The 26,481-nt window shown below is 43.8% G+C and overlaps 1 protein-coding gene across 2 annotated transcripts in view; it reads right to left on the bottom strand.

Moving 5' to 3' along the window:
* The window catches only part of znrf3 (zinc and ring finger 3), a 66,353-nt gene extending 40,639 nt beyond the window's left edge, over positions 1-25,714 (bottom strand). For both annotated transcript variants that reach the window (XM_084945820.1, XM_084945821.1), the window contains exon 1: positions 25,249-25,714. In XM_084945820.1, the coding sequence (XP_084801946.1) occupies positions 25,249-25,479 (231 nt within the window). In that variant the 5' untranslated portion in view covers positions 25,480-25,714. The remainder of the gene's footprint in view (positions 1-25,248) is intronic.
* Between the last annotated feature and the right edge of the window lie 767 nt (positions 25,715-26,481).

Below are 26,481 nucleotides of genomic sequence, written 5' to 3'. Positions count from 1 at the left end.
TATAAGAGAAAGCTTGCAATTCAGCTGAGTTAAGAAAACTATCCAGGAGAAAGCTGGCTCCATTTTGATCCTCAAAACTAAACAATGGTTTCTGAATTAATGATGCAGAACATAATTTCGCCCCATCAAGTTCCCACTTGACCAGATGGGCTTCACTCCAAATGATCCCATTCAACTCGCTAACGTCAGCTTAACTACTAAATCCAACAATTGCTTTTTCTTGCAACTCAATGTAGCATCTAGCTGAACAGGCTAAGCTGGTTTTTATTATTTTAATTCAGAGCACCGCCCCCCGCTTCCTTGTGTTGTTTTTGTATTGTTGCTGGTCATTTTTTTGCCGTTTATTACTAGTGGGCTCGATTTCTACATTAACAATAGCTAGTACTGCTCACTTTGAACACTGCAGGGGATAAAAGACACTTTGAGAAATGGAACTCAGGAGTAAGGACAAAAGTCACATCCTTCAGATTTTTGTGGCAAATGTGACCACAAAAATCAGTTGCCTTTTAATAGTTCACACCCTATTAAAAGGCAACTGAGAATGCTGAGGAAGGTTGCATTAAAAAAAGCTTTTAATACATTAAAAAAAAAGAACAATAAGTACTTCAGTGTTTTTGATTGTGTTCCACATTACCAGCATTAAGTGCTCATGGATTGTTATTATGTTTACCACCAGCACCACCCCAAATATTAGTGGTAACCCCTGCTGCAGCGAGCCCGGCTCGTCCTCCTTCAACTCTCTCCATAAAACAAAAGTCAATGTCACTACTTAATGAGCAGTGATTAATAATGCTGCAGAATGGCCACTGAGTCTAGGGAGGAAGGAGGGTGAGCATGCTTGGCGCAGCCTGCCTGCTCTATGTGTGCATGTGTTGGAGGGCTAAGGGGTTGAGGCTGCTAAAAGTGGACTGAGCGGAGGATTGCAGTCATCAACACCTTGGCTATGAGTGGCCTTTGATGTTGTGCGGCATCTTTGATGGCCCCGGCTATAGAGGAATGTTACTCCCCCCACCCTAAAAAGCTTGCAGAGCTGTGGAATGCGATGCAAGCTGCTGCCGCTTGGCCCGCTGGAATGGGATTAGTGTATAGGCCCATGCTACCCTTCCCCTCCTTTACCCCTCCCCTCACCCTGCCCTCAAATGTCCAGCACGGCAGCAACTTCGTCCAGACCCCGAAGTTTAAGCATTCATCAACCCTTTTGTATTTAATTAGTCAGAAAACACAGTAAACCTCACAAAATTTGAATTTGAAACATTCTTTTAAAGACTTTTAAGTACGAGCATTTTCATAATCTGCATTTCATTTATGATGTAAAGAATGAGAATACAGGTGAACAGGTAAACAAAGCTTTGTTCAGGACTGTGAATTCAACTTTATGATCGTCACATCAGACTTTGATCAATGGATAAAACTGCAGAAAACTTCCAAATTTTGGACATGCAGTATGTCAAAGAAGAAGCAGAGACTGCTTATGGAGCTCGTGCTTGTCTGTAGCAATGCAGCATCAGAAAGATGCTTTCAGATATGCAGTTTAGGCGATGGAACCACTTCAGATGACCAAAGTCACTTGTGAAATTTGTATAGCAACCTTGGCATATCAAAGCAGAGAGCCAAACGTTAAATCAGCGAGAGACGATGGCCTCCACAGTGTTGGGGTGTGCGTGCGTATGTGTGACAGTTACAGTGTGAGATGAGTATTATAATCCAGCTGCTCTCAAAGGAGGGATACAAGGCTTTCTCCAAAGGTCAGGTTCATTTTGTCCTCGCACACACTTAATGTAGCGAATGACCTTCTGCACGACAACTGCACAAACAAGCCGTTTTGGCCTTGCATGCCGGTGTCTGTCAGGGCTTGGCTAGACGAGGCCAACCTGAATATTGGCTCACACCACACAGTGTGTTTGCAGAGGATTGCAGCTCCCTGCCAGTCAGAGCTGAGAGGAATGTGAACTGGACTTACAGTACATGCGCATGTTCACACACTTAAATGAATGTGTACAAAGTGGGTTTCATACAGTAAGAGCTACTCACCCCCCTTCCCTTCCACCTTACCTCTGCTTCCCCCTGTGGCCACAGGGTTTTGGGAGAGAGCGAACCAAGGTGGGGAGGCAGCCAGCATTAGTGTGGTTTCAGATTTCAGCTGCCTCCAACTTGTTTTCTTTAGGAAACACTTACTGGGGTTCCAAATACACCAGAGGAAATGCTCAGCTACATCACTTCCGGGTCATATGGCTAAGGTCACGCGGCACTTAGAGCGAAGAAGATGAAGAGCGGGGACACCATTAAACCACATGTGGAATGTGTTATGTGTCACCTGCAATTAGCCTTGTGATTCTGTTTGAAAAGTAGAGACACTTAAACAAAACAGGGAGGAATATCCATCGGAAGAGATTAGTGAAAACTGATGAACAGCCTCTGACGACTTCCCCAAGTCTGCTTTTTTCTTGGCTTGCTTGGCTTTTTCCTGAACCCTCTCTGTCTTTTGATTGTTCTCTAGTTTCTGTGAATGGCTGCACGATCACCTTTCATGACAAACCAGAGGGAGAGAAGGAAAGCGCAACCCAGAAGCTCACGCGCTCCATCTAGCTAATGATATTCCACAGGAAACGACAATAAATAAACAAAGACAGAGCCATTTTAATGAATAATGGGAAACAGAATGAAGGGTTCTTAGGTGGAGGGAGGGCTGTTATCAGCATGCGGCGTTCTACATACATTCCTTAAGGGAAGATCCTGATGGAAAGAGCAAGGGCAAAGGAAGCTATTTGGATGCTTTCCAAACTGCCAATTATGTTCTCGTTGTTGTAGCTTCTAGGAAAAGCCCGGGTCACATGGACACAATGCGTATACAATATGTGCCTCCAGAGCTTTGCACGGTAAACATAGTGGAATATTTGCTGATAAGTAAAAAGCGCTTGAGCCTCCAGCTCGGTAAATACTTTAGTCGCACTTTTTTCAACAACTACATTTAATTTATCCCCATTTTCCCCCTTTTATGCAAAATGCAGATGCTAAATATTCACACTGACCTTGACTGTGCACCAGCTGAAAGCTATTTTATATTTGTATATAAAACACAAGGACTCCTGTGACACATGGGTTTATGTCATGTCGAGTGTCATTGCAACCCTTTCCCTGAACTAGAAAGTATGGAGGCCAGTTTCCGCCACAAAAAAAAAAAAAAAAAAAAAGTATCCATAACTCGAAATTTCGACTTATTAACTCGAAAAAATTTCGAGTTAGCTCTGCCAATCAGTAATCTACGTGGAATGCGCGCTCAAAACCGGATCGCAACTAATTGGCGCTTTTAAGAGTACGTTTGCTGATAGTAACGCCATGTGATTCAGCTAATAACACAAGGATTTCATCATTTGTGAAGTCACGCTGAAAATAATCAGCAATTTGTGCATTCATGACTGGCTGTGATACTGCTAGCTTAGCTGTAGCATTTGTAGCTGAGGGCTTCAGCTTCCGGGTAACAAGGAAATGATGTCATTCACGTAGATTACTGACCGGTAGCGCTAACTTGAAATTTTAGTCAAAATTTCAAGCTACTTTTCTCGAAATTTCAAGTTAATCAGTTGAAATTTTGAGAAAATAACTCGAAATTTCAAGAAAGATTAGTCGAAATTTCGAGTTATGGATACTTTTGTTTTAGTGGCGGAAACGGGCTTCCATAAGAAAGTCATCATTTTTACATAACTAAAAAGCTGACGCTACAGTCTTGACAAGTTGCTCCTGGATGTTTTTGCCTCAAGATCTGATCAAAGAAATCGTATTTGTAAGCCTAGCTGCAGCTTTTTCTGTGGGGCCATTCATGTTTTGATGAGGGGTAGCCATCACTGCATCATAGCCTTTTAGTAACCACAGACATGGATCACATCAATGACGTCTCCGAATACTAATATAACCATTAGTGATATATAAATTACAGGCACAGTCAAATTCTTTTTCTGCATAGTTTATTAGTTTGTTAGCAAGCTGTGGTCAGTGCCCAGGGTCAGCCATGATACGATCCCCCCCAGCCCTCAGAGCAGACAGGGTTTAGGGGCTTGCTCAAAAACTCAAGCTTTTGATCAGTAAGCCAGAGCCCTAACTGTTAAGCCACACTGCCTCAAATGAAGCCAACGGTGATTCGGAAACACAAATATGGTGGAAGCTAGATTTTCTGTCCAGCTTTGGAAATGTGTTTTCCTGTCGTCTATTATTCATTAATGTTCTCATTGTAAAGAGAATTATGAGGTGTGGGCTGTTAGTTTGGCAGACACCTTAGAGACATCACACTTATTTTCTATGAATCCATCTGAAGAAATAACAGGATAAAGTCATCACAAAGCTAACTTAAAGAAGACTGTTTTGTTTTTTAAATCCCACCATACTTCTCATCTAAAGTTTCAGTTTAAAGCGCCCTTTCAAAAGATTCTTTCAAGTATTAGGAGGTCTGGGACAAGAGCTATGCTAGGCAGAATAGAGGTGGGATAAACCACTGGTCCAAACTTAAAAGCAGCAGTCGTCTCTGCGTGTGGTTTTTGAACCTCTCCCTGTGCTTTTTCTGACCAGTGATCAGGTTAGACAAGTCCCTCTATTCAGAGCTACACAGCAATACCGATATCCCCAAAGAGAGGGAGGAGGGTGGAGAAGAAGAAGGGAGAAAAATCCCATCTGAGAGATTAACTCACAGCACCCAACCGAGCCAGTGCTGTGTTCACTGGCTCACTCGGTGCTATCTTGCGCACTAGTCTCGTTCTTAACCAAAGCATGTCTTTGATACTCGACTAGAAGGAATCTGGAGGCGTTACAGGTTTCTTTTGTGCTCTACACTGCAGTTTGTGTGTGTGTGCGCGCGCGCGCATGAGTGTGTGTGCCAAGGCTGGGATTTCTTTTCTTTACCCCCCTCCTTTCCCCCCCTCCTTTCTATTTCACCCTCTTCCCTCTGCCTTCATCTCCTGCTCCCCTTCCCCCATCCCAAACACCAAATCAGTCAATCATAAACATTTCATCTGTTTTTTGGGGGGGCTTGCAAAATAAAAATCCTCATAAATGCTTCTCCTCCGTCTACGAACTAACTCTACCATTGAAAGTTTCAGAGCCGCTGTTCCTGCGTATCATATTTTGATGTTGACCGAAGGTGGTGACCACTTCAGAAGAGTGGATTTTAGACTGAGGTGGTGGCGGGGCAGGGGGGTTGGTTGGAGTTGTGTGGGTGAGGTTTGACTCCCCTTGGAGATTTTCTTAAACCCATTACATCAGCTTTTTTCTCCTTTATGGGCTCCAAGTCCAGGGCTTTTGTGAGGGTAGAAAATGACCTAAATTGACATTCAGAATGGTCGTGGTTGGTTAATTGTGGCCAGGCATTTTTGGCATAAATAAAACAAGATCCCAGAGGCCTTCTCCTTTAAGCCTTTTACAGATTCTGCTTTTTAGTAAGCACAGCCCCCAATAATTGTGAAGTGGTCATACCCAAAAGCCACGTGAACTTTCTCAAATATGCTCAAACCTTGCAGATCAAAAGAGAGGAGTGTGTGCTATCAGAGTGATTCTGAGAAGTGATAAAGAAAAGAACAGTAGAATATCAGCGAGCAATTGCTCAACGCCCACATTCTGATTCACCTTTTGTAGAAACTTCTGTGGTTTTTCACCAACTGTGCAGTTTTTGCATTTCTGCTTCCTCAGTGGCCAACATATTAAGCATTCCCCAGCTTTCATGGCCTCTTTGTGGTGATCAAAGTGGCACATCCGCATGCCGTTGCTCTCTTTCACTTACAAGTGCATGTTTTTCCTACAGATATGATCGCAGAAGTTGACATTTTGAGAAAAGCAGTCAACACAAGCTCTTCCCAACAAAAGGGAGAGCAGACTCAAGAGAAAAGTGTGAAATAAGAAATGAAACACCAGTCCTGCTAAGCTCTACCCACACATTCTAATCAAAAGGCTTAACAATGGCTGGCCTAAAAAACATAAAAGAGAGAGGAAAAATTCAAAAGAGGCCACTTGCTGGTGCCGGGCAAACTGATCAGCTGCACATAGACTGTCAAAAGCTAGTGGGAATGTCAAAAGCACCACTGATCTCTCTCTTTCTCCCCTAATGTGATCAAACAGTGGTTCGTTCCCGAGAGGAGGTCAAAGAAAGAGAAGGAGAGAAAGTGAATGGGAGCTTTGGTGCGCCATAGGAAGCCGGCCACCAGCAGCATATCCAAGCAGTGAGCACAAAACAACATGCTGTCTCTCAAGCTTCCTTTCACTTCCACGGCGAGAGGGAAAAGAAGAAGAGTGGGCTGAGGAGGAAAGAGTGGCTGGGCAAACAGTAAGGGGTAAGGGCTCAAAGGGGCCTGGTTGCCCGGGTGAGGGGAACCCACTGCTTCAACAATGTCCGCCATCAACCGTCCGGCTTTGGGCCAGAACCCGCAGAGGTGCGCTTGGAGGTCAGTGGCATGGACAAAAATGACTGGAACAGCCCTGCCCCTGGCAGAGCAGCTGGGTTCAGGGTATCGAAGCCTGGGATTAAACCGGGGAGAGGTGTGTGACTGAAGAATCTTTTAAACACATCCAAAACCTGTGGCCAGTGAATCAGCTTTAAAGATTGCTACTAGTTTCATGGTTGGGCAATATTTAAAGATTTTTCAACTGATTGCAGCTGCCAGAAACAGCCAAGCACAAAGTCGCTTGTGAGGAAATAGGAATACAAATCACTCGATTATGTTGATTATAAAATGGATAAAACTGGAAAGCCAACCACCTAAAAAACAAACAAAGAAACAGATGAAGAACACCGAAAAGCCTCTATGTGAGCAACCAAGTGCGGAGAACAAATGCTATTAGCTTGCGCAGCATGCCTCCAGGATAGCTCCGATATTTGTCAGATGAAAGAATGGAGACTTGGACACCAGTGCTTTGCTTTACAGTGTTTATCATTGAACACCCAAAGCCAGGTCTCCACATTCATTAGTCATACATGTGGAGAATGTTCATCAGTGTTGGTGCCCAGCTCTGCCACACAAAACAGGAAGGGTATTCCAGAGTTTCATTTTACAAGTGAATCAGTTAATGAATTGAATTATAAAGGATTATAAACAAAACCATAAACACAACAGCAGTGGAGTTAGCATATCGATATATTAGCTCAATCGCTCACCCTTAACAGTTTTTTTCTTTATTTTCCAGCATTTTATAAATGAAAAATGCACAGAAATACATAGTTTTGCTGGACAATGTAATGAGGCAATAGGATAATGTTGTATGTATTGCAATCTCTGTTCATTCAGTATGATATCCGGCTCTCAAAGCTGCTATACCTATAACCCTCAGGCAATGTTGCTAGGAAGAGAAAGCGTGTCGCGGGCATGAATTAGAGCTGTATCAAAAATTCAGAACACCTCAGTGCAGAAGCTGGGGACAAAATACAGTTCATATGTGACCTGATTTAAACTGCTGAATGTTTTATTATAACTCTTCAAAGCATGTTTACTTATTCATAGTGCAGCCTTGGAGTTTTAGTTGACTTGGTTCCTTTTTCAATACCTTGGACTTTTGATCAAACAGTTGCTCATCTTTTGTGTTGCTAACAGTTTTAAAAAGACATTCAAGAGTTAATTTCCCATCAAAGCCTCGGAAGTGCGCCAAAAGCCTGTCACCTGACACCATCTATGCGTCGTCAATCTGGGATGCTCCAGCAAACGCCTCCTGCTTTGCAAGTCTAAAGCATGCGCCGAGCTCCACTTTTTGTCCCCCTCCGCTCGGTCAATATAAGTTACCATAACGATCCAGCCACACCTCCCTCCGACTGCTTGAAAAACTGTTTGCGCGCACAGACCTACACACTCACTCACTGTCCCTCCGCATGCACCAATAAAAGGGGGGTGGGGCCGCAGCGGTGATCGGACAAACAACGTTCTTGGACTTCTGCCGAGCGAGGCTATTGTGCAGGCGCGCAGTAAAGAGACACAGAGAAAGGTTGTGGAGGAGTGGGGGTGGTGTCGAGGTTGCTTCAATGGCTGGCTCCATCAGCGGGTGGAGATAAAAAGCAGAAAGGTGCCAAGTTGAGGCCTGGGCGAGGAGGTGAAAAATGCAGTGGTAGGTGATAGCAGGTGAGGTGGATTTAGAGAAAACATTTGTTTGTCTTCTGAGTAAGTTTAAGTTCAGATAATATTATTTGTTCCAACTTAATAAAGTACCTGGATTTGTATAAATCACAGTCTGATCAAACAGTCTGTTAGCCATTAAACTAAACACAATATTTGTAATATTTACTGCATTCAACTTTACTATTAGCCCGACTGACTCATGGCCCATATTTACCAATATATTCACGATCCTTCTTGATCCTAAAGCTGAGGGGTTAAAAAGAGCAAAACTTTAAATCATCAGAGCTGTTTAAATATTATAGAACAAACTCCCAAGGGGAGAAATACGTTGGGTTTGTTGATTTGGTTGAATAAACCCTCTAATAGTAAGCTTCTCTTCCATAAAAAACAAAAAACGGGAACATAACATGCTCTTCCGTATGCGTGTCATTTCCTCATCACCTCATGGCCACATCACCTGACCATTTAATGCTAAGCCACACCACCACTTGAGAACGGGGTCTATGTATTTTAAATGTTCCACAATGGGTGAGGATGTGTTTTGTTTTTTTTTATTCAAACTTTCAGGACTTAAGCTTATGCAAGTAAAAGATAACCCAAGTTTAAGAACAGTCATTGAAAAGTAATTATTTCTGATTGGAGTTCTGCATTTCAACTGATCAGTTTCGCCACAAGCAGTCGCAGCTTGAGAAGATGCCATAAACACTACTGCGAAAACTGCACCTCCCCGAAAATTTATGTATGCGCCCTGGGCAATAGAACGCTTCCCTTTTTGCAGCAGGGTCAAAATAAATAGTCTACACAAGGCCAAGAGAGAGCCAAAGTATATTTTAATTGATGTGGAAATAATTCCATTACCATATATCTCCCTATAAAGGGTGATTTGTTCTTTTGATCACTTCAGAGAGTGTTTATGAAGTCACTGTGGGATCAGCTTGGGCCCAGGGGCAAGGCCAGCCATTAGAATTCCTCCGAACATTTGTTTAGCAGCAGGCCAAGTGCAGAGCAGTGCACAAATGCCGTATTGTTCCTCTCCTTCTCCCTAGCTGCGCTGCCAGAGGTACAAGCTGACGGAGACTGTAGGAGAAGAGGAACAAGAGCTCTGGAATAAGCAAGACCCAGAGGATAACCATCGTTTAAGAGTTAAACATCAAACCTACTTTACACAAATGTATTTTCTGTCTGGCTCTTTGAAAAACTAATGGCCAGCATCTAAAGATAAGGTCATTTCACAGTTCAGAGAACTGTTCAGCAGCCCAGTGGTCAGCTCTTTGGCATGTTGTGGCTTTAATAGTCAGAATCCACTGTGTGTAGTGCACAGAGGTAATATTATGAAATAGCTATAAATCTAAAGGCTCATGAACCTGACAGTAAATTATACAATCGCAGCCAAAAAGTTCCTCCCACATTCAAATATTTGCATGGGGACGTTTGAAGAGGTTTATCTGCCCTGGAGTCCAGAGACTGTAGCGCTATAAACCCCTAGGGAGCCATGTTATTTGATTTGTTTTTTATTAGATGCAAGGAACCACTTAGCTGACTGTGACCTACGGGGCATTTGGCTCCACATCTAAGAGGACTGCAGGTTGCAAGTCCTTTTCTGGAAAAAGAGGAGCTGTGGCAAATAGTGTCCCTGCAGACAAAAAAGGCTTGAAAAACTGTCTGAAGTTAGAGTCATTTAGAGAGGATGTCAAAACAAACAATCTTGAGTCTTCTCAGGAGGCAAAACTCTTATAGTTTTTGAAAACCTCTTAGATGGCTTGGACCCATTTCAATGTGAAGTACTTTGAAAACTAAATCTTGCAGAAGCAATTAGTTCAGAACTCGTGTTTGTTCTGAACATTGAGGTATTGGTGAAGCTAGATTTTAAACAGACAATTGATGCGATGAAAACACTGTAGAGGAAAGGGGCAAACTAAGGCTCTGTGAGGGTATTCCAGCACTTCACCATGACGTGTTAAAGCTGACCATCCAATTCAGAAGATCTAAGGGTGATGAATTGTAAAAGCGGACGGCTGGACATTCAAATGGCCTGGCAAGTTTGGCCTATTTCTGTATATGAAATTCCACTGCAGCTATGGGTCAGGACCTCTTGGTCCTTAGGAAAGAATGTGTGACTTGGAAAAGGGCTGTTTGCATCCTCTGGCCTCCCAGCTGGGAGGAAAGAATAAGGATCAAAGAGGCTCCACGAATCTCTAAGAGGGGCATTTGGCATAGACCCGAAGGGGCATGTGAAGGGTCTGGGAGAACTTTCACTCTTTATGCATCAAGCCTGGAAGCCCCAAACAGCTTCTCCTTTCTTTGTTAATAATTTGAAATAAAAAACATGAAAAGACTGCAACTAGTCTCAGCTATTAGTGCCCCCAGCTAGCATGTAAACACATAAGATGCACAGTACAGTGAGCAGCGTGTTTACCTCACTGGCCATCTAAGCAAAGGTGGATGATACAATGATGAAACCTCTTTCAAGGCCATTGCAGCGCCTTCTTTGTGAAAATACTCTTTTGGGCTTATCTGCCAACTTCATATCAGCTTTAAACCAGCTCAATGGCCTACAGTCAAAGGAATCACAGCTTTCAGTTTTTATTAATATCTTACATCTGTTCCATGAACTGCATGAGATACATGATGTCCCCTTTTTAAGCCTCCTGACTTGGGCATTTTGCCCCATCTTCTTGTTTTGAAACCAGATGTCACCAGTAAGGTGGTAGGACCTGATGGAGAAATCACACTGTCCACTTGTATAGTAGAGCCTTGTCAATCACAAAGAAGAAGCTGCTACTTTCAGCTGTTCCCTTGTTCACAAAGGGCTGCCGCAGTGGGCAGCGCTGCATGTTTGATTTGACAGAGCTTTAATGCCGGATGCCCTTCCTGATGTAACCCCAAAGGGATTCATGTATCCCCCCCTGGGATTAGACCAGGGACCTTGTGCTTGTTTTGAGAATGTGCAAACCACAAAGCCAAAGTCTTAAACAAAAACATACCCTGCTTTTGATCTTTTTTAATACAAAAAGAAGCTTCATTAACAAAAACATCATTTTGTATTACATGAGACCTGGAACTAGTTATTTAGACCATAAACTTGGTTACTTAGTTAAGTGTCTACTGAGTCAGGCAATACACAGGATCATTTCCTCATACACTTCTATACAAACTGACTTATTTTTGCACATAGAAAAGTCAGTCTCTGCAGCCCCTTGCAAAAATCAACAACACCAACATAACTAAGTATATCCCCACACAGGTGGCTATTATAGTTGGTGCTGTGGGTGTGTCGGTCTCAGCTAAACTCATGTGTATGAATGTAACAGGCATGTCACAATAACAAGGGCAGGTCCTAGGCCAAGAACAGAGCGTCTTTTGTGGGGCGAACCTGGACGATCAGCATCCTTTGTCGGGCTTCTGCCCCTACGAGAGAGCTGAATCCTCCAGACCTTCAGCACCTAGTCTGCCAGCCAACCAGGACCCAGCCTGGAGAAGCCTGTCATCACTACCACAGAGGCCTCTATTCATCCCCGCGAAGACAAAGCCAAAAGTGTACAGCAGCCATCCAAGGCATCCCAAGCATCCAGATATCCACCAGCGATATCATTTTAGGCTTTTGTGAGCCTGTGCTTTGGTTTACCCGCCGGTCTATCCCTACCATCCCTGCTCTCCTTTCCCTCCATGTCAAGGATTTATCTTCTTTGTGATGCACAGACCTGACATACGCCGCTACTTTGCATTGAAACCGGATGCCAATTAGAACTTAATGTAAGGTTTTAAATATACTTTACACCTGTTTTAAGGTATATTCTCTCATTGGCCACATGTGAAATGACACTTTTACAATCGCTGCAGCAGTTTTGTTTTTGCAAAAGACTATTTACACTTGTACTCTTTGTTGGCTGAGCAGGTGAAAGAACAAAAGGCAAAACAGCTTCAACCTTGTCGACGTCTGCATTACTGCCCATTTGCCAAATGCTTACACTCTCTCCAAGTGTCATGCAGAAAGCTTACTTGTGTAACTAAAAAGGCAGGTGTTTAGATGACAGTGAGGCTGCACTGTAAAGAATTTACATTGCTGGCTCCCATGTCAGAGCCTTTCCGGCATGGCCCTCCTCTGGCCACACTGGGCCCCCGAACTCTTGTGGTGAAATCTCCACCTGCTGATAACATCAGCCCCCCAACCCTCCCCCTCCCCTTTTTCTCGGGCATGTGTGGCGGCCACTGATAAAAGAACGCCAGATAAGAGGAAACACAAGCTGTGATGAGGAACACATTGCGAGCCAGGAGTACAGAAAAGAACATCAGCCCAGTGGAATGGAAAGACAAGGAGAGAGATAGAAGGAGGGGGGTGGAAAAAAGGAGGAAAACAAGCCTTGAAGGAGTAAGAGAAGAGAATGACAAGGAGGCAAAGTGAGAATCTGAGACTGATTAGAGGAGAACACCGGGTGGAAGAGAATAAAATGAAAGCTGTTGTGTATCCCGAGGCTAAAAGCAGAGATAAGATTACGCTCTGTCACACAAAACTGAAAAATACTAAATATGAATAGTTGCAAGACTTAAAAACACACGTTAGTCCTGCAGGGAAACTGCATTAAGTCTTTACAGTGTATTTTTGAACCAAACCCGCTGCTTCTGAGATTCAGGATGCATGTGGTTTGTGGGAAAAAAAACAAAAAACAAAAATTGAACTGCAATCAAGCTCACAGACAAGTACCTATAAATATCGAAACACTAGAAGTAGCATAAATACATAGTACTGCATCCACACAAGAAGATCGCTGTGTACAACATTGTTGTTGTATTTCGCAAACAAGAGAGAAAGGGTGCAGTGTTCGGAGTGAGGGGTTTAGCTATAAAATAAATACATTCATAAACTCCATCAACTGACAAACCTCCAGATCTCACAAACGGATCTTCTGCTGATTCCAGATCTGGAAAAGGGAAAACTGTGAATGTAAATAAATCTGAGCTGTTGACACAGGCAAAGAGTGGAGGAGACAGGTGCCACAATGACACCAGTAACCTCCAGGGGATGTATGCATCCCATAGCGGTGTCCCCTTTCAAGATGGACACCAGAGGGGACAAACCAGTTGGTCCATCTCCGGGGTGTGAGCACAGCAGCGGGTCACTCTGTTACAGTCAGAAACATCCGCAGCACAGGCAACGCTTCACAATCATTAGCTCGGTTCTTTCGGCACAAAAATCTTTGTGTCCTTAAGTACAACACAAATGTTCATTTGTCTCATTTTAATTATAAGCTAAGAAAAAAAACAAACTTTCTATTTTACTTTGTGTTAAATTATGCAGGACACAAGCAGCTCTGGTATGCTAAAAATCTAATCCATCATATATGCTACAAAGCAGTCTATTAGCCTGCATTTAACCCAGTACCTCCTACCCCTGGCCAGGCTGCCTCCTATTGGCTCAGATTCAACGTAAAGTGTCCCGCTAATCCAACAGTTGTCTGGCTACGCTGAAAGTCACCTCTGAGTCCAGCTCTAGCACTCGCGTCAGGAATCCACAGGCTCTTTGCATACCGAGCGGCCGGATATCCTCTAGTTAAAGAGGGTCCTCTAAGCCAGGGACATGTGTTGGAAGACTGGGGAGGGTGACAAGGGGTAGGGCTGTTTTTCTGGGCCTGGTGGCAGGGACGTTCAGGCAGTGCTTAAAAGGCCTTTAGAGTGACATCAGCATCACTTTGAGCTGGCACAAATAGTGAAATGAGAGCAGTTCCATAGAAACCAATCCATTTTCCTGCTGATCCTCCGAGCTCTGCAGCGCGCCGGCTAAAAGTGCAGTTGCTCTTGCTCTCAGCCTGCGGATCTGCGCATCTGTGAAAGGCTTTTGTGTTGCTGTTGGGGCAGAACAAAGTGAGTTCAGGTTACTGCACTCCTCCCGTTATTGGCCCACATTGTCTCTAATTATTCCAGCAAACATTGACACAGCATGTGTGGTCCCACTTTTCTACACCCCCCTCCTTCCCCTCCCATGCGGAACAGAGACACAAGACAGAGCGAAAAGACACTGAGAAAGAACCAAGAGAAGGAACGAGCAAAAGAAACGCACTTGCATTCACAGCTGTTTATTTTTTTATGACACAATTATATGTGTAACTGGCTTAAGATGCTTTCATCCCTGTGAAGAGGACTGTTGCGTTATCCTCACCTTTCTTCCATGCTGCCTCAACTCACAAGGATAGAAGTGCCATGCCAACTCAAGCTTTTAATACATAAATAACCAAAACCAATCAGCGGGGGGGCAGACTGCAAAAATGATGGAGACTTCCTGGATGCAGTAACCAAAAAGCTGAAAAAAAGCCCTTCTCCACAACTTAAAGCTCAATCCCACACTCTAATTTGAATTCTGAAGCTTTCCCGTTGCCTGGGCGATTCAAACTCCAGCTTTTGCAAAACAGTAATTATGACAAATGTATGCATCAGTACCTTCCCAAATCCTCCGTCCATGAGCTTAGCTTGAGGCAGTGCTGCAGGAAAGCTGACCGAAATGCATAATGTGCGGTTGCCAACAGGAAACGGCTCAAAAGCAGGCACAAGGATAAACTCGTGTTAAATCAAAACATAAAATTTAGGAAATGTCGTAACAGGCACCTTAATTTGTTATCACCTGTTATCATTTGGTGGCAACACTACTGAAAAACCTCAGTGGAGTGTAAAGCCATTATGGAGAATTCACATAAAAGCCTTTCTGAGAAATTCCCATCCAGATTTTTACTGGAAGCCCAACTGACAAAGTGACTGACTCAGCTGTCAGGAAGCACGGCATTTTAAGTTTTGCAGATGGGTTCTGATTAATGTTAATGGATTCATATTTTCTGAATTTAACAACCCTCACCGCCTTTGAGACCGGATGCTTTGGTTTGAAGCTAATTAAGATTAGGACAGACAAGTGTGGCTCTTGCAAGCACAAAAGCCCTGAGTGCTCGACAGCGAGTCGAGACAACATAACTGCACATCTAATATCACAAAAAGGGTTATTACTGAAGCATACATGTACCCACTCGCTACCCCTCAAAAGCACCATAAGGTTGCAGCTCCTATATTTTTTTATGTTGAGATTGCTGGTCATACAACATCCACCCAATGTAGTATCTTGGACTCCTGGCCTTGTCTTGGCAACATTATACGCTGTGAGCTCTGGTGTGGAAGTCTCTGAGCTAATAAATCCAGTCTGGCCTCATGTTGCTGTTTTTTTCCCGCCAACACATTACTGACTGTGCACTATGACCATTCATTAGCATGTTATAGAATAGCCTTTAGATGATTGCTTTAATAAGAGCCCTCAGCTTGCCGACTTAGTTAGGTCTCACCTAATCTTACTCCAGCCATCACAGACTGCAACATTTCCATAATAATTTTCACATTTATGTATCTTTTATTAGGCTACAGGGCATGTTTCATAATAAAGACAATGGGAACATCTGGAAGTTTTATTTAGTTTACAACTGCTGTGAAAAAACTGAAATTATTGCATAAAGTTCCCAGCACCTAAAAAAGTGCATTAAAAACAAATTTGGTCTCATTTGTCTTGTTTGGTTTTTTTGTATACAGTTCCAGTATGAAAATGACAGTGATGTTTTGTTGATCCTCTCATCCATTCCCAATGTGTCAAACTACTCCTGCAATGATGCTCAGATCACAAGCATCATTACTTTTAGATCATAAAAGTATCAGAGCTTTTTCTTATGCATAAATAATACGACCTTCAGATCCTCCTGCATTCATTATATGAGAGTGAAAAAGATGCTTCCAATATGGCGAGGCCACATTCCCTGAGATGTGTTTACTTCGAAATGCCTGCGGGATGCATGTCACCCTGGGGGTGACAATTTGACTATGTCACATGCCTGTGGGATGCAGACAGAATAGCAAAGGGCTGTATTGGCCTGTCTTTTTCTGTCATTCCCATTCTCTCCCACTCCATCTCTCCTTTCTCTTAAAACAGAATTCTGAGAATCTAGATTTCCTTGACATGTCCAAGGACACGCTGTCATTAGTGAGCCAAGTGTGTTTGAACAAAGTGCCCATACAGTGTCAGGGGAGAAGGGGGGGAAACAAAGCATATCTCCTTGGCCTTTTATGAAATTGCTAAAAATGGGAAGAGCAGCTTTTACAATGATGCGTGACACAAGGATGAATCTAGATAAATACAAGAGAAGTTGTGAAACAGAGAAAGCATACTGACAAAAATAATGATGTCCTCCATTTTATTTTGCTTATTTAGCGAGCTGTAAGCTGTGGCATATGCTAAAAAAAAAAAAAAAAAAAAAAAAAAAAAAAAAAAGAGGGAGAAAGTCTTGACATTTTTCCTGACAGTAATATGCAAGAACAATGAAAGGTGAACAGATGGATTGCAAGGAGAAAGATATGGACACAGCTGGCCAGGAGTAATTATCCTAACCTTTTCATAAACCTCAGGTTCATGCTGAGCCTGGAGGGTACAGGTGGTGGGGAAGGGTGGGGTCTGGAGTAATGCAGAAAAAATTTGCATGGCATAAAAAGTCGCATCTATTAGCCAAACTCATCATGACGATGTTTTAATGTATTTAATTACAGATCAGGCGTCTCGTTCATCAAAATACACCTCTAGTGCAATGTTGTTGAAATGAAAACTCATTTTAAAATAATATCTACACTGATATTAGTGAAGAAAATCATGACTGATAGTACTGCATTATAAAAATACAGCTTTCCTCTACAGAGTTCCCATAACATTTTGTATAATATTGGCTTGGACAGAATATCTAACATGTAGTATTGGATATACCATGTAAGCCTTCCAATAATGACTGAAAGACTTAGACAGCACTTCTTCCCCAGTGTGAGGTTCAATTGCAGTATCCACCTAACAGCAGCACTTTAGAGGCAATGGCACCTGCAAACTGACACTGAAACAGGGCCAACGCAATCTATAACTCACAGTGGTTCGCCACGCTTTCTGCCCCTCGCTCTCCCAGCAGCACAAAAGTCTCAGTGTGGATACAATTATGTGAAACTGCTGGCTATTTTGCTAATGAGGCTTTCACTGATGATGTGCTGACCACATAAGGAACATTTCCAGTGTAACTGAGCATTTTAACTGCTGGAACACCAGTAAAACAACAGGTTAGAATGAAAAGCAGAACACCATATGTCTTTGGGATAGAGAATATTTTAAAAATCAGTTTCTGGGAGGAAAAAAAAAAAATCAGAAATGAACTGCCATTTGTAGCAATAAAGGAAAGCTTTGATACAAATTCAGTTTTTTCCACCCTCCATGTAAGTATATTAGCAATTTGCTGCAATAGCCTTGAGTTGCAGCATTACAGCCTTCATTGCCGAAAATGCTGAAGCCTCTTTTATTTCTAACCAGCAACAAAGGCTTTGTGCTGCAGTCCTGACTTGTGAAACCGACCCCAGGGTGGAGGAATTAAAAGGCTGGACTTCAAATGAAATGAAGTGCAGCTGTTTAGTACTAATTTAACTTCAAAGGGAACATGCACTCGCAAAACAAGGACGAGGAAAAGATAACTTCAATCGGAGGCATGCAAATAACCTCTGGCATACTGAATCAACAACAGCAAATTACTGTTGTGCGCTGTCTACAACGGAGATACTCTCCAGCAGCGTGTGCTCCGCAACTGTCATGAGAGCTGTCAATGAGTTATCAGCCTGATTATCATGGGGGCATTTTGAAGGGATCTGTAGTCATGCACATTAGAAGAGAAGTACACGCTATCTCACACGTAAACACAAGACCTGTATAAACTTTACAAAGAACAAAGTCAACTCTGTTTCACCTGTTGTATACTTTAGAAACGCCCCGTGCATGTACCCATCCACTGAAATCACGCTAAATCCATTTCCTGTTCCTTTTTCCCCCCACTGGGATTCATCCAGCAGCAGTGTCAGAGGGTGACCAACACCTTCACCTGCAAGGTGCTCAGGCTTCAGTCAAACACTCAAAGTATTTTTCTCACCGTGCTTGTGCAAGGGAACACCTCCATCTTTATTTGTATGGGAGCGGATTTAGCTCGGGGGCCTGCAATTGCATCATCACTCGGTTTTGTGGCGACACATATCAGGCCCGGCATTAGTCAGAGAGGCCTTTGAAGAGTTTGGCCCAGCCCTCGCTCGCTCTCTTCCTCTCTCCGCCTCCCCTCCACCCCCACCTCCGCACTGCCTTTGATGTTAGCACGCGGTGCTGCGCCGAGCATCGTGGCCTCCCAGGCCTCCCTGCCTCGCCTGATCCTATCTGCTCAGGCGGCACATTCATGTGGTTTACACCCGCAGCATGACTCCCGGCAGCTATTCACCCAGCCCCGCAGGCCCCTCCCTGATCAGCCCTGTTCAGGGTCCAAGGGCTGGACAGAGCTGCTGCATGGCCTGAGCTGCCGGCAGGGATCGAAGAGAAGAAGCAGAAGAAGAACAGGAGGAATGGTGGAGGCTTTATGGAGGCCCTAGGCTGTACCAAGGAGCTTTTATTGGCATCGTTTGTCAGTGAAGATTCTACATTTGCAGATTCATAAAATGGAAAAATTTCACCTGACCCTTTGGGATTTCAGGAGATAAATCTGTTTTACGTTGGCAAAGAATTTACTCTCACAACTACAGAAAAAGTGATTCATCTTAATTGAAAATGAGTTTTCCTGGGGATAGTCCTTCAGCAAACATTACAGGCAACAGAAAGCAGAAAACCCTGTGTCCCTAATACCTTCAGAATCCCCATGAAACAGGGACAATATAAAAATAGAGTCAATTTTTCACTTCAGAATCCAAGGCGCATGTTTAGCAACGGGAAAAGGAGGAGGTGGGAAAATACAGTGATATATCTTCATTGCAGAGCCCAGAGACATGCAGTGCTGTGCCAGAAAAAAAATTACACAGATAACCCAGCTTGTTCACATCTGACCAAGCGAGACCAATCCATCATACCTCTGACCTCATTGTGTTACAGCCTGCATCGTCCTAATTACTGGAACAACTACCTGCAGACACAAAAGGAGCCTCACAGTGGTCTACGATGGGAGGGTGTAGATGAACATAATGGGGTCAGAGCTTCCACCTGAAATGGATTTATCCCCATATGGCACCCCTGTACATGACCTTTGGGGGAAGTTTCTCATATACAGGCTGTCAGGGGGAGCATTCACAACAATAATATGGTGCATAAGACCGAGGTTGATCTGACACGCAAAACCAGTTTCTGCTTCACTGAACCATACAGAAATTAAAATCGAGCAGAGTTAGTTCAGCTAGGCCACAAAGTCGAGCTTAACTGCAACTCTGACAGAGCAGCTGATCTCAGTGTCAGCTTGTATAAGCTGAACAGTCAGCTGATATCCTTCTATACACCCGGTTGGTAAATGTCACATAAGGTGCATTTATTTGCTTCATTCTGTCCGTTTGTTTTGCTTTGCATCTGCATGTTACATTGCAACCCACATGCACCCCAGCACCTCCTTTTAATGCCTTAAGCAGGTTCATATCTGTCGCCTTTGACATCTTCTCTGCCACCCTATGCTTTCCCTGTATGCTCGGTCCTCCCATAATGGAGTCATGTTGGTAAATATAAATGTCTGCAAATTGAAATAACAATCTCCTTTAGACTATAGAGGTCCTGACAGAACTATGGATCACAAAAGGGCAGGATCTTCACATATTAATAGCACCATTGTGTGCAAGTGTTTTTGTTCTTACACATGAGGCTCGTCATTATATAACGATGTACACAAAAGAAAGAACTTTGAACCCGGTGTTCTTGAACTTGGATGAGTCGGAAAGATCTGAGATAAGACTTCTCCTTTCATGAAAAACAAACAAGATGAGTGAGGGAACAATGACAGTAAATATACTTAGGAAGGATGAAAAGAAGACAGAGTGCAGGGCTAAGAGTGAGACTCTTTGCACAGCTACCTTCACTGGCAAAAAAAAAAAAAAAAGTACAACAAAAGGGGCGAGTGGCATTGTGGCCTTCCACAGTTAGTCAGCACATTCCTTGCCGACAACAAAGCATGCCTCTGCCTGGATGAGCTACTGTGAGCATTGTCATTTCATAACCCTCGACCCTTTAGCCTTTGTTTTGGAGACCCTCTGTGTCAGTAGATAAAAATGTGGGCAGAGAGGATGAACTGGGCCTTTCAGCACCATTTCATCAAAGACCAGGCAAACACACCAGGGGTTATTCAGAAAGTGAAAACTCTACTCAGGACTTCTCTTCATCTTTAACTTGTCACAAATGTGGGGTTGAAAAACCCTCACTTAAGACAGGCAGCATCAAAGAAAAATCATAACCTTGGGGGAAATATGAATAAATATTTCCTCATCACTCAACTGCAATACAGAGGACATATGCAAGGATTTCATACAAGTGAGCTCAGACATGCAATCAATAGATTGCATGTCTGAGCTCATGTCAGGAGAGGACTGACACGGGTGAACAAAGTTACTCTGGAAGAGGATGGATGCTGGAGAGGAGGCAGCCGCAAGCATCACGCTGACTGCTAATCTCTCTTGGAGTTGAACATCAAAGATAAGCTCAGCCATTCAGCCCAGTGGAAACTAACATAGCTACTGGGGCCACCAGTACCAACATGCACTTGTTCCAGGTGGAGCTGTGCATTCGGTGGAAATGTGAGGCTCAGAGAGGCAAGCGCAGGAAGATAAGACAGAGCAACAGAGCCAGCGGCAGGTGAGAACAACAACAGTTGAGGGTTGGAGAAGCAGCATTTCTGAGTTGAAAGAAGTTTGGACAAGTACTACGCGATCAAAACAGGAAGTCAGGCATTTCAAGATTGACAGACATCTCAATATTGACTAAAGGTAATCATTACCATTTGGCACACACTTCTTTGAAATTACTATTATTGGATCTGACAGAAATGTTTTGTCATATCAAGCCATTGGGAAGTAAAAATGTCAGATGTTAGCAGGTCGGTGTCCTCAGAAGTGCAACTTGTTTAATATAACTGGAAAAAAAAAAAAACATGGAAATCTAAAATTTGAGCTGTTTTTCAGCCAAATTTAAAGACATTAGACGATAAAGGAATTTTTAGTTATGTTTTGACTTTAGGGAAGTAAATGCAACCCTGAGATTTATTTCAAGAATGAACTGACTTTCTGTATCCTAATCATCAGGCTGCCACTGGAGCAAGGATAAGTGGGACACAGAGGTGGGGAACGGTCTGAAACTAAGATCCAGGGGCAGCGCAATTCAATATCAGCCCAGTTCACCTGAGCTTCAACTCGAAGTCAGCGGATGCATCAAAAAGACCAGAGCAAAGGTGTGGGATGAGTTTGTGCATATAAGAGGGGGGTGTTAAGCAAGAGAAAGAGAAAAACAGTTTAGTCTGTTCTATTCCAAAAAGGGGAGAAACGCAGCCTCAAATTACTTTGGCTGGGACATGAAAGTGAAACAGGGTGGCGGTTAAGAGACGATAGCACTTAAAATACAGCTGCGACCGCCAAGCCAATAAATGGAAAAAAGTAGGGAGCAGCACTTTTAACCTTTTAAACCAGCATTTGTGTACTGCTACTGTTGCTTTGGCGCTGGGAGCGGCCCGGTCCCTGGCACCTACCGTCTGGGACCGGCCCATTATGGCCTCTTGGGGTTTCCAGGCTGTGGCGAGAAAGCGCGCTGGATTCCTTAAACCACTAAAGCTCTCATTATAGTCTAAATGCAGCGCGACACAACTCCTGCCAGCTCCAAGGTAGGAGCTCCAGTATTTAAGCTCATCGTTGTCTTCGCTGAAACCACCACTTTACCCCTGCACAAGAAAAAAAAACACAAAAAAACCCCCAAAACTGCCACCTTGAAAGAAGTCGCAGTGTTCATATGCATGGAGATGAAGCTCAAAGGCGAATGGGGTTCGGGGTGCTTCTGGACGTGGGATTCAGGGGATGCTCTGTGTCCCCTCTGAGAGAAAGCAGGCGAGAGCCACGTTATTCCCTCTGGTTCTGGCCGATGACACTATGAGTTCCATCTGGTCCCCTGCATGCCCCTGCCACGTCCCTGCCTCAGCTCTTCACTCACATGCTGACAGCACGGGCCCGCTGGAAATCAGAGGCAGATGTGAACTCATGCAGTGCATCGAAGCTCATCTCGCTACAGGAAAGATGATTTGGCGTTTGAGAGACAATAAAGAGTGATGAGCAGCAGATGGCGTTTCCCTTCGTATTAAATCCATTCTAATCAGAAATGCCGTGCGAGTGCTGTCAACGGCGATCAGAACACACACAGCACAGCGATGAGAAGCCTAACTGAGTGTTTTGCTGAAATCAAATTATCGGTAAACGCAGAAGCAGGATCTGCTGCCGGCGTGAGAAACGCACCTGCTTGAATCAACCAGGGAATGATTTGGTTGTGCCGTCAATGCCCTGCATTAAAGGTTTAACCGAAGTCTGAGCTGCTGCTAACCATGGAAAAGTACAGCAAGACTGCAAAACAAGAAATCGAATATTCAGTAGTTCAGTCGCAGGTGATCCAAATTAGGCTTTCCCCCATTTAATTAATTGCTCATTTTCCTTCATTATAGTAGCCTATAAGGCAAGTATTTTCATCTGGGACAATAGGTGAAAACCATTAACTACCTGTGCTCTGGTTGCCTAGAACCCAAGTTGAGTTGATGCTGTAAATACACTCTTAAAGTTGTCACGCCTGTTGATACACACACACACACACACACACACACACACACACACACACAGTGATTTAAGGAGACATTGATTACTTTGCTATTATGGAGCTGAACTGTAGCAATCAGGGAACTGCCTTGGGAAGCCTGGGGTTTGGCACTGTGGCCAGATATGCGTCATCATGCTTCCCCCCTTTTAGAAGAGCGCAAGAAGCAAATTAACTTAATTTATTATTTTTGGCCCCGGGAGCGTGTGCCACTGTTTTCTGCACTCTTCAGTCAGATCAGCGGGGGTGTTAGCTTTAGGGAATTAGCAAAACGAGAGTCCGGAGCGTACGAGTGGTGATCGCGGTTGGGTCTTTGCTCAAGAGTGTTGCCAAGGCCCCCCCACTTTTCCCCGAAATCTGAACCCATACCTGCTGAGGTCTGACCGCTATTATACACACACAATTAAGGTAGCGCAAACCCCTCAGGGTTCTGATCAAACAGAGGACTAGAGGGCTCCACAAACCTCAGGAAGACTTAAGCGAGCTGCTTATTCGCTGAACTCGAAAGCCTTGACAGTGGACAAGTGCAACGGCTGCCGAGATCACCAGAGACAAGAACCTAAATATTTGAGTTTAACCCAATTCCAGTGTAAAACAACACCACAGAAATTTCCCAACGCATTCCTGCAATGTTATTTTACAAGTATAGAATTCAAAAGTAGGAAATTGGATACCAGTTTTAAATTATACTCCTCATGTTGTATGATTGTCATTCATTGTCAGTTTCAACTTACATAAATCTTTGGTAAAATAGGAAATTCAAGACAGTGCTCGGGCCGGACAAACTGCCCCTCATTATAGCCTGACAAAATATAAGCTGTCTCTAAGTGGTCAGAGTCCATGTTAGCAAAGAAAGCAAACCTAAATAGATGTGGTTTTCAATGTAAAGCTGAGGTCCGACAATTCTGTGTGGTTACCGAGTGGCGCCAAATGGCCATCACTGTGTATAAACAGGGCCCATTTTTGTGCTGAGTATCCCTGCCTTTGATCGCCACATATCGTGTTTATTTCAAAATAAGAGCCTATGTTTTTTTAGGGGGAGAAGCAAAAATGTGCACTCAAAAGATGCTGCAGAGTAGCTGACTACACTGTTGCAGAGAAGTGAGGGATGGCTGCAGGGTGCTACTAGCTGTCTGGCTGACTGGAGAGCGTGACGGCAATGCAACAACACAACTGAGGCTGAACCTGATTAAGCCTCAAATCCACCACGACCTGTCCTATACCCTGCAAAAACAAATGGTCAGGAATGATTATTGCTGTGGCTTCCGGGGTACTGATGAGCTCACTGACACCCATATTGAAATGATGTCTCTGATCACAATGCAACTGCTGACAAACTTTATGCACATTGCCTTCATATGGGGGCATTTGCTGCACTCTGGCTTTTACAAACATCTCCCAGTTACTGCATCAAGCTTCAAAGAGAGGACACAGGCCATTCAAAAACTGCTTTACATTTGAGTGGCTTTGAATCGCCCACAAAGAGCTGTGCACCCCCTGATCCAGGACATGTTAGAGGTTAGGAAATATAACATTAAACATCAAAGCTTTTGCACATAACTAGAACTCAAACTCTTAAAAACAGTGTCCAAGCACATTAGGCAAGAATAATAAAACATCAAATACACCCTTCTGGCACTTAAGAGAAGCTTCATATTTTAGTGACTCCCACACAGAGTTGGTCCAAGCATAGCCAGCTCCAGCCAAGTGCACTTGTCATGTCTGAGGCCAGGAAATTAAAGACGGAACCGGGATGCTTCTTCCACGACTACCACGCACTCTATTCTTATTTATTTGTGTTTCCGGAGCCTTGAAATAGTTACAAGTGAGCCTTATCCAAAAATGTGCCACTACAAATGTAGTGGTGACGGCTGCACACCAACCGGGTGCAGGCGGCGGGACGTGGGGTTAATTTAATGTTGGTCCGGTCAATAAAAGCAGACCTATTCCACTATTAAAACTTGCTTTGGGTGGTTTTAAAGCGGATATAAAAACGCGGCTCAGCTCTGACACGGACAAAGTGCTAAATACGCACAAATAGTGGCTTCGTAGTGTTTTAATAGTGGCCCTTGCGAAATGCGTAACGCCTGCTCGCTACGAGTTTGCAAACTTTGTGGAGGCGGTGGTAGGGTTGTTGCTATTTAAGAAAACGGCTCCGAAATGCCTGTGTTTCAGAGTGAGGGCGACTGAATGTAAGGCGCGTTCAAGTGAGCTCCAGACATCAACAAAATAACTTGCAAGAGCATGTTTTCCCTGTGAATGAATTCCACAAGATAGGAGCCATCTTGTGACCGCATATGCTTGCAAGCTTCGTTACCATCCTCACACACACTGCCCGCACACACACACACCATGTACAACTCTTGTCAGCACCCCCAAGTCCCAGCGGAAAAAGTTTCTAGGAGGGCAGCTTGGTTAAATTACAGCCCGGGTCCCGGTAGCGTTGCTCGGGACCGCCGCTTGTCATCCCCCCCCGTAAGAAAAAGGACACTTTGCACGTACTTGAACGATCTCCCCCTCCGCGCTGATAGTGGCTCCTGCTTTGGAGAACCGTCCTTGCAAGCCAGTCGTGTAAGTAGTATAATCTCCATTGGGACTGGACTCGAACAGAACCACTTCCACAAAGGCTGTATCCTTGGCGAAGACGGTACCAAGAGAAGCGGCGACCACCAAGATCACCAAGACCACCGAGTCGGGCACACGATCTGAGCCTCTTCTTGGTAAAATCATCATCTTGCCGGCTGGATCTGCGCCGATCGGGACATAATTTCACACGGATGAAAATAATCGGGTGAAAATAATCGAAATCAGGTCTGTGCGCTGTGCGGGCGATGCGTCAAGAGTCAAAATTGTGCAATAAAAAACTGAGCCTTGGCTGAAGCGTGTTTATTTCACCACTGCGAGCCTTGTCAATTACATTGCCTGCAAACGCTGCCTCTTTCCCTTGCTCTCTCGCTCCCTCCCTCTCTCTCCCTCTTTTTTCTCACCCTCCTCCTCCTCCTCTACAAAGCGGATCTCCTTTGATCTCTAAACACGTGATTTTTTTTTTTTTTTTTTTAGTTTTTTCTTTCTCTCTCCCAAAAGGGCTCTATCCCCACCCACCACTCGTTCTGACCCTCTCCTTTGCACTCCCCTTTCCGAAGTGCCAGCACTCTGTTAAGGAGGCACCATTGACTTCACTGCGCACTGAAAGAGGCACTTGTTGTTGTTTCAGGTTAAATTTCAAAGTTATTTGAGTCTCTCGAGTTAAATATGAATTACAGTCCGTATATTTATTCCCTTTAGCATTCCGTGGCTGCCCGATGGCGTTTTTCTTAGTTCGGAGTCCTCGGTTAAATCAGTTTTCAGCCGTCGTGCCACCTTAAAACAAACACTACCCTCTTCAGGACGCTTCGTGATTTAACAGGGCTAATTTTCCAATTATGTTCAAATGCGCTTACCTTACAGGTAACAGTGTTTGTTAATAAGAAGTAGTTTCTCAGTATGACGCCCAAAGTAAGTCTGCCGTCACTTTTTAGCTTTAGATCAATCAAATATAAGGAAATTTAAATAAAAGTATACATAGTATTTTATGAAGTACCTATATGGAAGCTAGCTTGATATAGCTATCTATCCAAACCTTTCATGAACAGCTCATCTCATTGCAGCTCACTTGAACTCATTTAACTGTGCACCAGCTACAGTAGTGATTCAGGCTTTATGATACATTGTGCATTTATTAAGAAAGGTCGGTTT

The sequence above is a fragment of the Perissodus microlepis genome, chromosome 12, assembly GCF_051167445.1.
Source record: "Perissodus microlepis isolate ML-2025 ecotype Zambia chromosome 12, ASM5116744v1, whole genome shotgun sequence".
NCBI lineage: Eukaryota > Metazoa > Chordata > Actinopteri > Cichliformes > Cichlidae > Perissodus > Perissodus microlepis.
Note: the sequence above shows the minus strand (reverse complement) of the source record. Positions and strands in the feature narration are given on the sequence as shown.